At 52.6% G+C, this 11,761-nt stretch overlaps 1 protein-coding gene across 1 annotated transcript; it reads left to right on the top strand.

The window, feature by feature from the left end:
• Window positions 1–1,096: 1,096 nt before the first annotated feature.
• On the top strand, window positions 1,097–10,000 carry NRN1 (neuritin 1). The gene is made up of 3 exons (XM_082045485.1): window positions 1,097–1,274; window positions 5,397–5,541; window positions 8,585–10,000. The coding sequence occupies exons 1-3, from the start codon at window positions 1,220–1,222 to the stop codon at window positions 8,814–8,816; spliced, it is 432 nt and encodes a 143-aa protein (XP_081901611.1). The 5' UTR covers window positions 1,097–1,219; the 3' UTR covers window positions 8,817–10,000.
• The last annotated feature ends 1,761 nt before the right edge of the window (window positions 10,001–11,761 follow it).

Raw genomic sequence — 11,761 nt, 5'->3', positions numbered from 1 at the left:
TGCGACAGATGGCTGGTAAAAGTCAAGGTTGAGTTGGGGAGGAATAACTTTGCAGTGGAAGAGCCCAAGGGGAAAGGTGTCGGATGGGTTTTTGGCTGGTTACTTTGCACCAGAAGCAGCCCATGCTGCCACCTTTAGATTCCTCTCACAGTGCTCCCCATGCAGGGATGGCCTTAAGGGGAGTCCTGGAAGAGTGTCAGGCTGCAGGACCACCTCAGACCCAGCCCTGACCCAAGCAGGGCTCCGTGTAGCCTCAACTGGTGCCATCTCCACCACCTGGCCCTGTCACACCTGTGGCCCACGCCCAGAGGATGGGTGCGGTGGCCCCCAGCCTCAGGCCGGCCCCACAGCAGCTCCCCAAGCCCACCCGTGACCCCTTTTCCCACACTCCCCTATGCAGTCCCACAGCGGGATTGAGCACAGGCTGCAGGGCTGGGAGAGACCAGCTTCCCCCCCTGCTCCCCCCGACCTCAGCTTGGGGGTGACGTCATGGTGGGGGAGGGGCAGGCAGGGGGGAGGGGACTCCCGCATCTCCCTTTCCTCCTCCCCGCTCCGCAGCGCGGGGGCCGGGCTGGACAGCCCCGACGGGGCGGCCCGGGGACGGGGCGGGGGTTCTACCGTGCTATCCCCACCCCCGGGGGGGCGGCTCTTCCGTCTGCGTGTGTGTGTGTGTGTATGTATGTGTATATGTGTGTGTGTGTGCGTCGCCGCCCCCGCCCCCACATCCCTCCCGCCCTGGGAGGACGGTCCCGGCTGCCCCCCCCGCGCCGCCACACCGGGCAGGAGGAGCACGGGGTAGGGGGAGTTTCTCGGTGATTAATGGGGCGGGGGGACACGGGGAGAGCGGGTAAATCCACCCTGTGATGCCTATAAACGGCGTTTCTCTTCCAAGGTGCACATTAAAAAAAAAAAAAAAAAAGAAAAAGGGGGGAAAAAAATCCCGGTCCGTGTCATCCCCCCGCGTCAGGGCCGGTGGTGGGCGTGAGGCTGTACTTCCTCCGCCCCCTCCTAATGGAGCGAACCATTCCCAGCTAGTCCTCCTCGCCCTCTCCCTCTGCCTCCCTCTTTCTCTCCTTCTCCTCTTGTCTCCCCCCGCTTGTCTGCAAAGTCCTCCGCTGCTCGGAACTTGTTGGCAATGCCTATTTTTCAGCTTTCCCCCACGTTCTCCAAAGTAACTATTTAAAGATCTGCAGCCGCAAATGGTTTTACTAAATGTAGGATGGGACTTAAGTTGAACGGCAGATACATTTCTCTGATCCTTGCTGTACAGATAGGTAAGTGGACTGCCAAATTCTCTATCAAGTTGATGTGCACCAAAGCCCGGCTGATGCATGCAGAAGCGGGATGTTGGAATAACCGGCCGCGGTTTGGGTCGGCGGGGGGGAACCCTCTGCCTCCCTCCCGGTGGCACCTTCGCGGTTCTTCACGCCGACAAGGCAGGGAGGTCCGCAGGAAAGGGAGCCGATTTCTTACTCCTCTTAAATCACTTTTGTTGTTCGTTTTCCTAAATCAGTGCATGCTCATTCATAGTTCGCTTTCCCCCTCTCTTATTCGTCCTCCTTTCCCTTCCTGTTCTCTCTGTCCCCACGAACGACTGCATTTGTATTTGCTTTTCGAATATCCCGTGCATTCCTTTCCGCCGGTAATTTGGGGACTCCAGTGCTAAGAAATCCACCCCCTTCCCGAGGGACAGAGAAATAAGAACCGGCACAAAATGGCTTGCGAGAGATCTAGCTGGAAAGTTGTGGGGTTTTTTTCACAGAAAATCAGGGGGACAAACGAAGGGCTCTTTTTAGGATCTTGGAGGCTTTCCCATTTGCAGAGCAACCTAAAATCAAAACACAAGACTAACTTAAAAAAAAATAAATCTACCCGAATGCGGGTATTAAACAAATACAAATATTTTAAAATCGTGAAGTCCTACCGCCCGATCGTTATTTTTGTGCTCGGAGAACCGCTGTCAAAAAACGAGCGGGTCCAAAAAAAATTCTATATATGTTAAGTTACTTAAAATAGAATAGGTTTCCCTCCACGCCAGTATGTGGTTTTGTGTGCTCATTGCTAGTTTTGTTTAATATCTTGGGTTTTTTTCTCTGGTTCTTTTTGTTGGTTTGCTCTCAGGTTCATTTTATTCAACATTTTTTTGCTGAAAAAATGTTCGGTTATAGACATGAAACAATCTCCAAGTTAATGACCTCTTGGGTCTGTACGAGCAAATTTTGAAGATTATATTTTGAATACGTATATTCTTGACCATAATCCAAAACTAGACTTCAAGGAAAGGGTGATTAAAGCGCGTATTTTATTGTCCAGATTGTCAGGCGTGAAGACCTTTGAAAATATTTGCCTGCAAAGGAATTCTACTACAATAAAAAAAAAAAAAAATGCTCGGCATTGCTGTTTAGAGATCCTTTTTCTCGGTCACCCTCCTCTCCAGACGATCTCTGCAGCATTTTGTGGGTACCAAAAGAAAGACGAGGGAAAGAAAAAGGAGAGAAAAAAAAAAAAAAGAGGGGGGACAAGAAAAGGAAGAAAGAAAGAAAGAAAAGAAGGGGGAAGAATGCCTTGAACATTTTCTCATCGAGAAAAGAAAAAAAAAAAAAAGAATACTGCGATGAAATGTTGACCTCTGGAGAATATGGATATACGATGCAAATCCCTCCATTGGTATTACTATTCCATTTTAAATGAGGCTGAACTCTTCAGAAGGCCATTTTCTGTATTGTCAGAGAAAGAAGGGGGAAGGCATTATTTGAATGTTATCCTTAATTTCAGTCTTTGCAGTTTTTGTTTGTTTGTTCGATTGGAGGAGGATTATTTTCCCTCATCTGCGTTTATTTGATTCAACCGAGGGAGGATTTTATTCACGGTGAAATTTCAAAAGGTAGCTAGAGTCGCTGGGAACTGCCGTCCCCGGGCTGGCGTGAGCATGAGCAGTCATTTGGAAAGTTACCTCCAAATATTGCTGCACACCGCGGGTATGGTGGCGGTGCGGTCTCTTTGCTGCTTTGGGAGAGGACGGTTTTGAAGCTCGTGGAGGGCTTTTCTCCCCTCTGCTCCTCCTTCGGTATTTCGGGTAACCTTACCGCCCCCCCCGCCCCCCCGCTTCCCCGAAATCAGTTTCTGGTTGTCGGTGCGGGGGCTGCAAAGGGCCGTTTGGCCTTTACCCCGTCCCCGTTAGCGGCTCGTGTGAAACGGCTATTCGGATCGATCCCAAAATGTCTATGCTTCCCGCAGCAGCACCAGGGCTTAAAATATAAATATACATATTTATATTTATTTTTTTGTTTATTTGGGCAGCCGGGATTGGGAGCTATCCGAAATCCCTGTCATTTGGGGAGGTGACGGGGGGCAGGCGAGGGGACTGAGTCTCCGCGGAAGACGCCCAGGGACAGGAGAGGCGGACCAGGAGCAGCTAAAGGGCAGGCGGACCGAGAGGACGGGGAGCAGGTTTCGGGAGGGGGCACGGTCCGTTACGGGTGGCTCCTGCGGTCCTGCTGCATTGCAAATTGCTGCGCACCCTTGTCTTTGAAGGACGGGGAGCGGCGGGAAGGTCGGGACCACGGCAAAGCACAAGCGACCCAGTTGAAGAGAAATCCCGCTGTCGGTTAAGCAGGCAGGACGCTCGTCTATCCACTTTTGCTTTTTTTTTTTTTTTTTTTACTTATTTTTATTTTTGGGATTTGGGGAAGCTTTGGACCGAGGGTACCCTGTGCGAAGGGAGTACATAGGGGGCAGGCCGCCCCTCTGAGGGGAGGGATGTTCTGAACCCCGCTAGTCCCACACCTCACCCTCTACTACTCTCCCTCCCAGGGCCCGTGTCAGGGCTCTGCTTTGGAGCCCCGTTTTTTCACAGCAGTCCGTTGCGGTTTTGGAGAAATTAATGGCAACTTGCCCCCTCCCTCTTCCCCTTTAGCTGTCGGAGTGGGATGGCGCGAGTTTTATAGGACATGGTTTTACCCTCGGGATGGTCCTCAGTTCTTCTCCGTGTGTTTGCCTGTTTTTTTTTTTTTCCCACCGTAACCAATGTCTGTAGCCTGCTGGGGTTTTGATGTGAAGGCTGGTGCTGGTGTGTGTGTGTAGAGGGGAGTGGCCACCAAGACATGTTAGCGATAAATCAAATGGCAAGAGGAGGATTTGGGTTGAAACAGTTTCTTTCGGAGTCAGCCATTTAGCTTCTAACCGATGCCTGGCAAGGAAACACACACACACACCGCCGCAGCCATGTCCTGGGGAGACGAATTGGGAGGCGATCCCCGTTTCAGCAACCCCCGTGGCGGTGTGGGCGGACGGGGCTCTTCCGAAAGGGAGGAGGAGGGGAACACCTCCCGCCCCCGCTGGCCGCAGCGATATCTCAGCTACGCTGCCCGGGATCAAGCCCGGGCCCAGGGACACCACGGTGTCCCCAGTCCCCACCACTGGCAGGAGAGCACTTAGGGATGAGCATCCCCCCGCCTGGTGCCCGGGTATCCCCTCCCGCCCCCGCGGCGGGGGCTGCTGCGGGTGTGTGCGCGGTGCTGCGCGGCAGCAGGCCGTGGCCTGAGTTCCGCGGGCCGCGCCGTGCAGCTGCAATGTCCCTGCGTTCCGTCCCCTAGCGGGGCCTGGCCCGGCAGCCACGGGCACCCGGGAGAAGCCATCTCACCAACGCCGTATTTCGTTTTCTTTCGCCCTTCGCAGGCGGTTGTTCTTGCGTTTGTTACCGTTATATTCAACCGGGTGCCGTTTCCTAGTGCAATCTCGAAAGATGCCCGAGGCTGCAGGTTTGGGGGAACGGAATTCATCCCTGCCCCTTCCCGCCCCGCTGCCCAGAGCCCAAGCACCCGCGGGGCCGGCGCCCTCCCAGCGGCGCGAGTGGCTTTGGGGTCGCTTTTTTCATGTCTATATCTCGGCTCTCTCTAGTGCTTTTTGTTATTATTTTCCCGCACGATATTTGCCGACCAATTTGGGCAGTAAGGAGCCGTGTGTGTGCGTGTGTGTGCTCCACCGTTTGTACGGAGAAACGCGCTTGCTGCTTTGAGGCGGAATTTTCTAACAAAGGAGTAAGTCAGGGGAGAAACAGGCAGCGCATCTTCACCTGGCCTCCCCTCCTCCTCGCTCCTCAAAGGGAAAAAAAAAAAAAAAAAAAAAAAAAGACTGAAATCAGCGTCGTTAATTCACTGGCACTAAAAACGCCGGTGCCAAAAAAGCAAAGGGCGAAAAGCCCCTGACTAATGTCCCCGAGTGCCCGATGGTGACCGTGGCTCGGTCCCACAGCCCTCCTCCTGCCCCCAAATCACCGCTCCTAAGCGGAGTGCGCCTTTAGCAATGGGGGGTGAGAGGGGAGGGAGGGAAGGGGCAGCGGGCCGGGGCGGGGGGAGCCGGCAGAGCTGACCTGTGCCCCTGCCCCCCCCCCCCAGCGTACCTGGTGCAGGCGGTGAGAGCAGCGGGGCGGTGCGATGCGGTCTTTAGGGGCTTCTCGGACTGTTTGCTGCGGTTGGGCGATAACATGGCCAAGTACCCGCAGGACCTGGACGACAAGAGAAATCTCCAAACGATCTGCACGTAGGTCTTTCCTCTCTCCTTTGGGGCTGCGGGGGTGGTGGGACTGGGGGTGACCCGGGGTTGGGGAAGGGGGGAGAGGTTGGATAGTGGCGGTGGGAAGGGAAGAAACAGAAGTAACGCGGGTTTAGTGTTTTGGGGTTCATTCCTTTACTGCAGGGTCCCTCCAAGCACAGTGCCATGGGGACAGGCCGGACTTGGGGAACAGTGAAGTCTGGGGGGAGTTTTTGCAATATATTTCTTAGTTTTTTTCCCTCTGTTAATATGGATATTGTTTTGTTTGGGGGTTTTTGGTTTGATTTGGTTTTTTCCTCTCCTTCCTCCACCCTTAGCTCGTCGCTTGCATTCTTTCCCTTCTGTTTTGCACTGAGATGTTAACTGCACGGGGGTCGTCATCCCTTTCCTTATTGCTGTCTTTGGGACCCACGTTCACTAGCAAGCTCCGGGGGTCCCCCCAGGCACTCAAGGCAGAGGCCGGTCTGAGGGAGACAGCTCACCCCAGCTGGGGCTGGGGAGGCGATTCCTCGGAAAATAAAATTTAGTTAAAAATGAAAATACCCCTCCCACAACATTAATTTCCCAGCGGCAGCTCTCCTTTACCTCCCTGTGCCGCTTGCCCCCTCCCGGCCCTTTGGGAAAGCCCATTTCCCCCTCAGTTTCGGCGGACTCCTGGCACAGAAAGGAGGAGGAAGGGGCAACAACAAAGAGGAAAAATAATAATAATAAGGAAAAGAAAACAACAAAACAAAAAAAAATGAGAGAGAGAGAGGAAAAAAAAAAAAAAAAAAAAAGAGAGAGAGAAAAAGAGCTCTCCTTGCAAAATTGTCCCTTACTCCTCTCCTCCCCAATTCCTTTGCGAAGCTGGAGGAACCTGGACGGCTGGAGGAGCCTTAAATTTGGGGTAGTTTTTCCCGGAGCTCAGGGCAGCGCATCTTAGCGTGGGAGATAAACCTGGGCTGGCTGCTGGGGCCAGGGAGCCGCCAGCTCTGTCCTCGCCCACCCCACTTCGGGGCCTCGCAGAAACGGGCATTTCGTTAAGTCTGGGAAAAAGAAAAAAAAAAAAAAATCCGGCTGCAACAAGGTATTCTCCTGTCCCCTGGCTGCTGTTTTGCGGCACAAACTCTGTCCACCGAAAAAAAAAAAAAAAAAGGGTAATATTTAGAAACGAGGTAAGATCCTTAGACATAAAATTGTTTGGGATAGGGTTTTTCTTACTTTGCTCCCCGAAAATCAGAAAATGAAGGACGTGAAATGGGAAAGAGGAAAATAAAAGAAAGAAGGGAAGGAAAGGGAAGGAAAGGGGGAAGGGAAAGGGGAAGGAGGAAAAGGAAAAGGAAAAGGAAAAGGAAAAGGAAAAGGAAAAGGAAAAGGAAAAGGAAAAGGAAAAGGAAAAGGAAAAGGAAAAGGAAAAGGAAAAGGAAAAGGAAAAGGAAAAGGAAAAGGAAAAGGAAAAGGAAAAGGAAAAGGAAAAGGAAAAGGAAAAGGAAAAGGAAAGAAGAGACTGTGCAACCTTCCTCTGTTCTCTTTCTACCTAGACATTTCTGAGCCAAGCATGACTTTGCTACACCTACTATGGCTGACACCTTGCTCTAAATGCTGGGTTGCAGTTACCTTGTGTCCTGCATGAGAAATGAATACCCAGAGGCGGCAGCATCTTAGTATAATGTCCCTTGGCCCTGGAGTGCTGGACCAAAGGTGGTCCTGACCTATAAAAATCATCCTTTGTTGTTTTTTTTTTTCCCAGCAAAGCCATTTCTCGACCACCTCCCACCACCCGTTTGCTTTTGCCCTGTGCCAGGATGTGCATTGAAAGAAGACGGGGAAAGATTGAATTTTCCTTTGGGAGATGCAATTACAGCACAAATACTGCAGGAGAGGCACACTCTCAGACTCAGGCTTCTCAGTATCTCATTATTTATTACAAATGTAGCAAACATTGGGAGTCTACAACCAGCTTAGAGTGCTCATAAATTAGAGGCTGTAGGACTACTTAAAAAAAAAAAAAATCCAAGATCCAAATATTCAGGCGCCTGCCTTGAGGGGCGGGAGAAAATAGGAGAGAGAAAGGCACACTCGGGGTGATTTTCGATAACCCAGATGCGGAGAGGAAAGGTCCGTCCTTCTCCCCTATGTGGGGCGTTGGGACGAGTCCTGGCCCGGTGGCAAACCCCAGTGTAGACCCCTTGAAGAAGGGAATTAAAAGAAAAAGGAAAAAACTGTGGGAACAGCTGGCAATTATTCTGGGGAAGGAGAAACCCTTCACTGCGCATAGACTCCTGGCAATGTATGGGGACTCCCCCGCGCCGCGGGCCAGTGCGGGATGACCAGGAAGGGCCGGGAGGGGAAGATGCTCCTTCCTCCTCCCCATTTCTTCTCTTCTTCCTCCTCCTTATCCTCCTCCTCTGTTCCTTCCCCCTAAGTGAGGGCCCACTCCCGTCCCGGGGAATCCCCCCAGAGGGTTTTTTTAACGCCGCACCAGGACCCTCTAGGATGCTGCCTGCGCCCCATTTGCCATCTGCCACCGGTGACAAAAAACCCTCGAGGCGAGCCCATGGGCTCCAAGGCTGGCGTTTGTCAGCCGAGGGGCCCATGTCCTCTCCTTCCCGTCGGACAAAGACCCACCAAAACTATTTTTGCCCCATCCCGCCCAGCTCAGGCTGGTGCCGGAGGCGGGGTTGGGGACGGGAGACCCTCGAAACCACAGCTTGCGGCAGCCCCCCCCGGGAGCTCATAGGGGACCCACTGCCCAGCACAAGGCGTGCTCACGGGCCGGGCTGTGGGGCAGCCCGGGGAAGTCGAGGGGTAGAGGATCCCTACCAGAAACAGCTGTCTCTGGTGGGATGGGAGGTGGGGGACAGGCGCCGGGTTTTAAGGCGGGGGAGGCGGCGGCTCCTCCCCGCCGGGGGCCAGCCCCCTTTAAGGCATGTCCCCGCACAGCTCCGCCGTCGAGGGGTCGGGAGGGTCCAAGGGGGGCGGTTCCTCTCCGGCCCCCCGGGGAAAGTGGGTGCGTGCCTGTTTTGACGCCGGCTGCTCTCCCCTCCTGCAGGTACTGGGATGATTTCCACGCCTGCACCCTCACAGCGCTCACCGATTGCCAGGAAGGAGCGAGAGACCTCTGGGAGAAATTGAGACGGGAATCCAAAAACCTCGATTTCCAAGGCAGCTTATTTGAACTGTGCGGAGGCGGCAGCGGCGCGGCACCGTCCCTCCTCCCGCCGGCTTTGCCCCTGCTCCTCGCGGCTCTGTGGGCCGCGCTAGTGACCTGGCTGCCTTTCTAGGGGGGCGAGCACACTCACACCCACACCCTCTCCATGTGCTGGATCTATAGAGGAAGTGTCCATCCGTTGCTTTGGGGACGTTGTGCTTTTCTGTGGTTGATGATGATGATGGTGGTGGTGGTGGCTGATGATGGTGAAACACCCATGTAGGACTGTGGAAGCGTTCTCCCTATTTTTTTTTTTTTCTTTTTGTGTTTTATTTGCCAAATGTTACCAAACAGGCAGCGGCGCGCAGCCCAAATCGGACCTCAGCTTTACTATCGCTTCGAATCAAAAATAGAAAAGATAAAAATACAAACTCGAGCCCTCATTGTGCAAAAGCAATCTCAGGAACGGCTCTGGGCCACCTAATGCTAAGGTTGTAATCGGCCGGGATACCTCCCGGCGGGCCACGGGCTCCTCTAAAAATGTGGCGGTGTGTGAGGCGAGAACAAAAACGCAGACAAAAAAAAAGGCACAAACGACGAATCCAAGGTAGATGGCCACTTGTGAAGCATATGGTGAATAATTCACAATCTCTCATCTTTCCTCCACAGTCGCTTGTTTTTTGGTCATTCCACTGCAAAAAAAAATAATAAAATAAAATTAAAAAGAGCATTTTTCCTCGAGGGGAAAAGAGAGTGAGAGAGAGAGAGAGAGGGGGGGAAACGAACAGTTAAGGAAGGAAAGAAGAAAGGGAAGAGCGAAAGAAAGAGATGTGTCTACCTGCCCGCAGGAGTGAAGGAACGCTGCTAACAGCTCTCTGAGAGTTTACCTTTACTTGCTGTTCGAAGGCATCTTTCCGAATTCACTGCCTTTAATTTTTTCCTCCTCTTTGTTTTAGATGTTACACATACCAGTAAAATACCTGAATATCCAATCGTAGAGATCACAAAAAGGGGGCTTAAATGTAAACCTAAAGAAAAAAAAATATCACACAACAACAGCGAAATGATTTTGAAAAAAAAAAGAGCCTTGATTTTAAGAGAAGAAAAATGTAATTTAAACAAAAGTTTATTATAAAGTCAATTCAGCAAAAAATAACAAAAAAAGATTTGCTACAAAGTATAGACAGAAGTATAAAATAAAAATTATTGTTTGAAATGAGGGTGTTGTCCTTTTTATAAAATATACCTACAGTATCTTGAAAAGGACAGGGCTTTTAAAGGAAGGAAGGCTAAATCCCGAACCGATCCCCTGATGATCATGGCAAATTCAGTTCAAACAAGGACAAGGCGGCTGAATCGGTTAGTCTCAGCCTCCCTTTTTCCTTATTTCTTTTTTTTTTTCCAATTTCTTTCTTAAAAAAAAAAATATATATATATATATATATATATATATATATATCTCTATCCTCCTACCCTCCTCCTCGTCCACCTTCCGAAACCCAAAACAGCATCAGCCCCCATTTCCCAGCTGCCCGGAGCCGGTGAAGCAGCGCCGGCGGAGCGGCGGGGGCGGGCGGCGCGGCGGTCCCGCGGGTGCGGGCGCAGGGCGGCGCGGAGCCCCGGCGGAGGGAGGACAGCAACCACCATTAAGGAGGAGGCTGCGGAGCTGGAGCCGGGGCGCAGAGCAGCCCTTTCATAATTAATAAGGCAGCTCAGCTGAAGGAGCAAAGGGAAGGGGGGGACGGGGTATTGATTTCGCAGCTCTAACCTCGGCTATTTATAGGCGCCTGATGCCTTTATAAAGAAATACACATCAAAGAGTAAACACGTCCTTTTTTTACATATAAGGCCAGAGCCCAGCTGGCGACCGGGGGTGGGTGGGTGAGTGGGTGATGGGGAGGTAGGGGCCGCGAACTGGTTTGGGGTGATTTATTCCTGTGGGGAGCCTTTGGCTGTGCAATAGCTCTCATTTGCCAATGTGCAGGGTGGCAGGGTCTCTCCTTTGCCTACCCCCTTCCTTCTCAAGGTCCGCAATGTAATGTGTAAGCAATAGCAAATGTAACAGTTCATAAATCAAACAGTGGGTCGCAAGCCAATCTGCATTTCCCAAACGGATTGAATCCCAGCAACGAATGCTCTCAGGAACTGGAGCCAGGCGCCTTTACCACTGGAAGCAATGTTGATTTTTTAATGATAAAATACATTATGTGTGTGTTGCGGGGGGGCGGTTTGCAGGGCTCAGCCTGTCTTCGGCAGACACGGGTCTGCTTGCATTTCCTTTGCCCTCCCTCTAGACTCAATCCCCATCACCACCAAGGAGAAAGGAAAATCCTGGAGAGCAGAGCTTTGTTTAAATGGTTTGGGTTATTTTCCCTCCCCACAGAGGATATAGACCTAAATTGATTTTTTTTCTGCGCACATCTCTATATTCATGAGGTCAGGCACTGCTGTTATGACTTCCTGTAGCACGAAATGTCAGCTGCCGAGGAGAGCGAGCCCTTGCGGGGGTGCGAGGGGCACCGCAGCCTGCTGTCTCCGCCGGCTGGGCCCCGGAGACCTTCCACCGGCTGCAGGCAACTCCTTCCGTCCTGGGTGTCCGGGCGTCGGTCCCGCCCGCTGCCGGCATCCCCCGGCTGGGCGCCGGGAGGTAGCTGGGCGTGCTCCCGCCGCGTCCCCCATCTCCCCGGCAGCTGGACGGTGCCGGTCCGTCGGAGGACGGCGGGAGAGCAGCCTCCCAGCTATTCCTCAGCCCTCGGAAGAACGCTGCAACTCCGTAATAAGGGGGCTATTTCCAGCTCATTAGCGGACTCATGTTATATTGGCGTGAGGATGAATCACTGAGAGATAATCTCTCCGTAATTAGCGCATCCCCCAATTAGCCCTTCGTTGAGGTGAATGATAAAACGGTGGCAAACGGGGAAAAAACAACCGAGCGGGTCGGAAGGGGGCCGACGGCAGCGGGAGGGAGCCCGGTGGTGCCGGTGGCCATATAAGGCACCTTCTCCCCCTTTCCCTCCTGCTGCCCCCCGGAAACGTCCCTGTTCGGTCTGGCTCCCATCCCCGGGGCGCCGGCCGGCC

This window comes from Streptopelia decaocto (genome assembly GCF_964273445.1).
Source record: "Streptopelia decaocto genome assembly, chromosome: 2".
Taxonomy (NCBI): domain Eukaryota; kingdom Metazoa; phylum Chordata; class Aves; order Columbiformes; family Columbidae; genus Streptopelia; species Streptopelia decaocto.
This window is presented reverse-complemented; position numbering and strand designations above follow the sequence as displayed.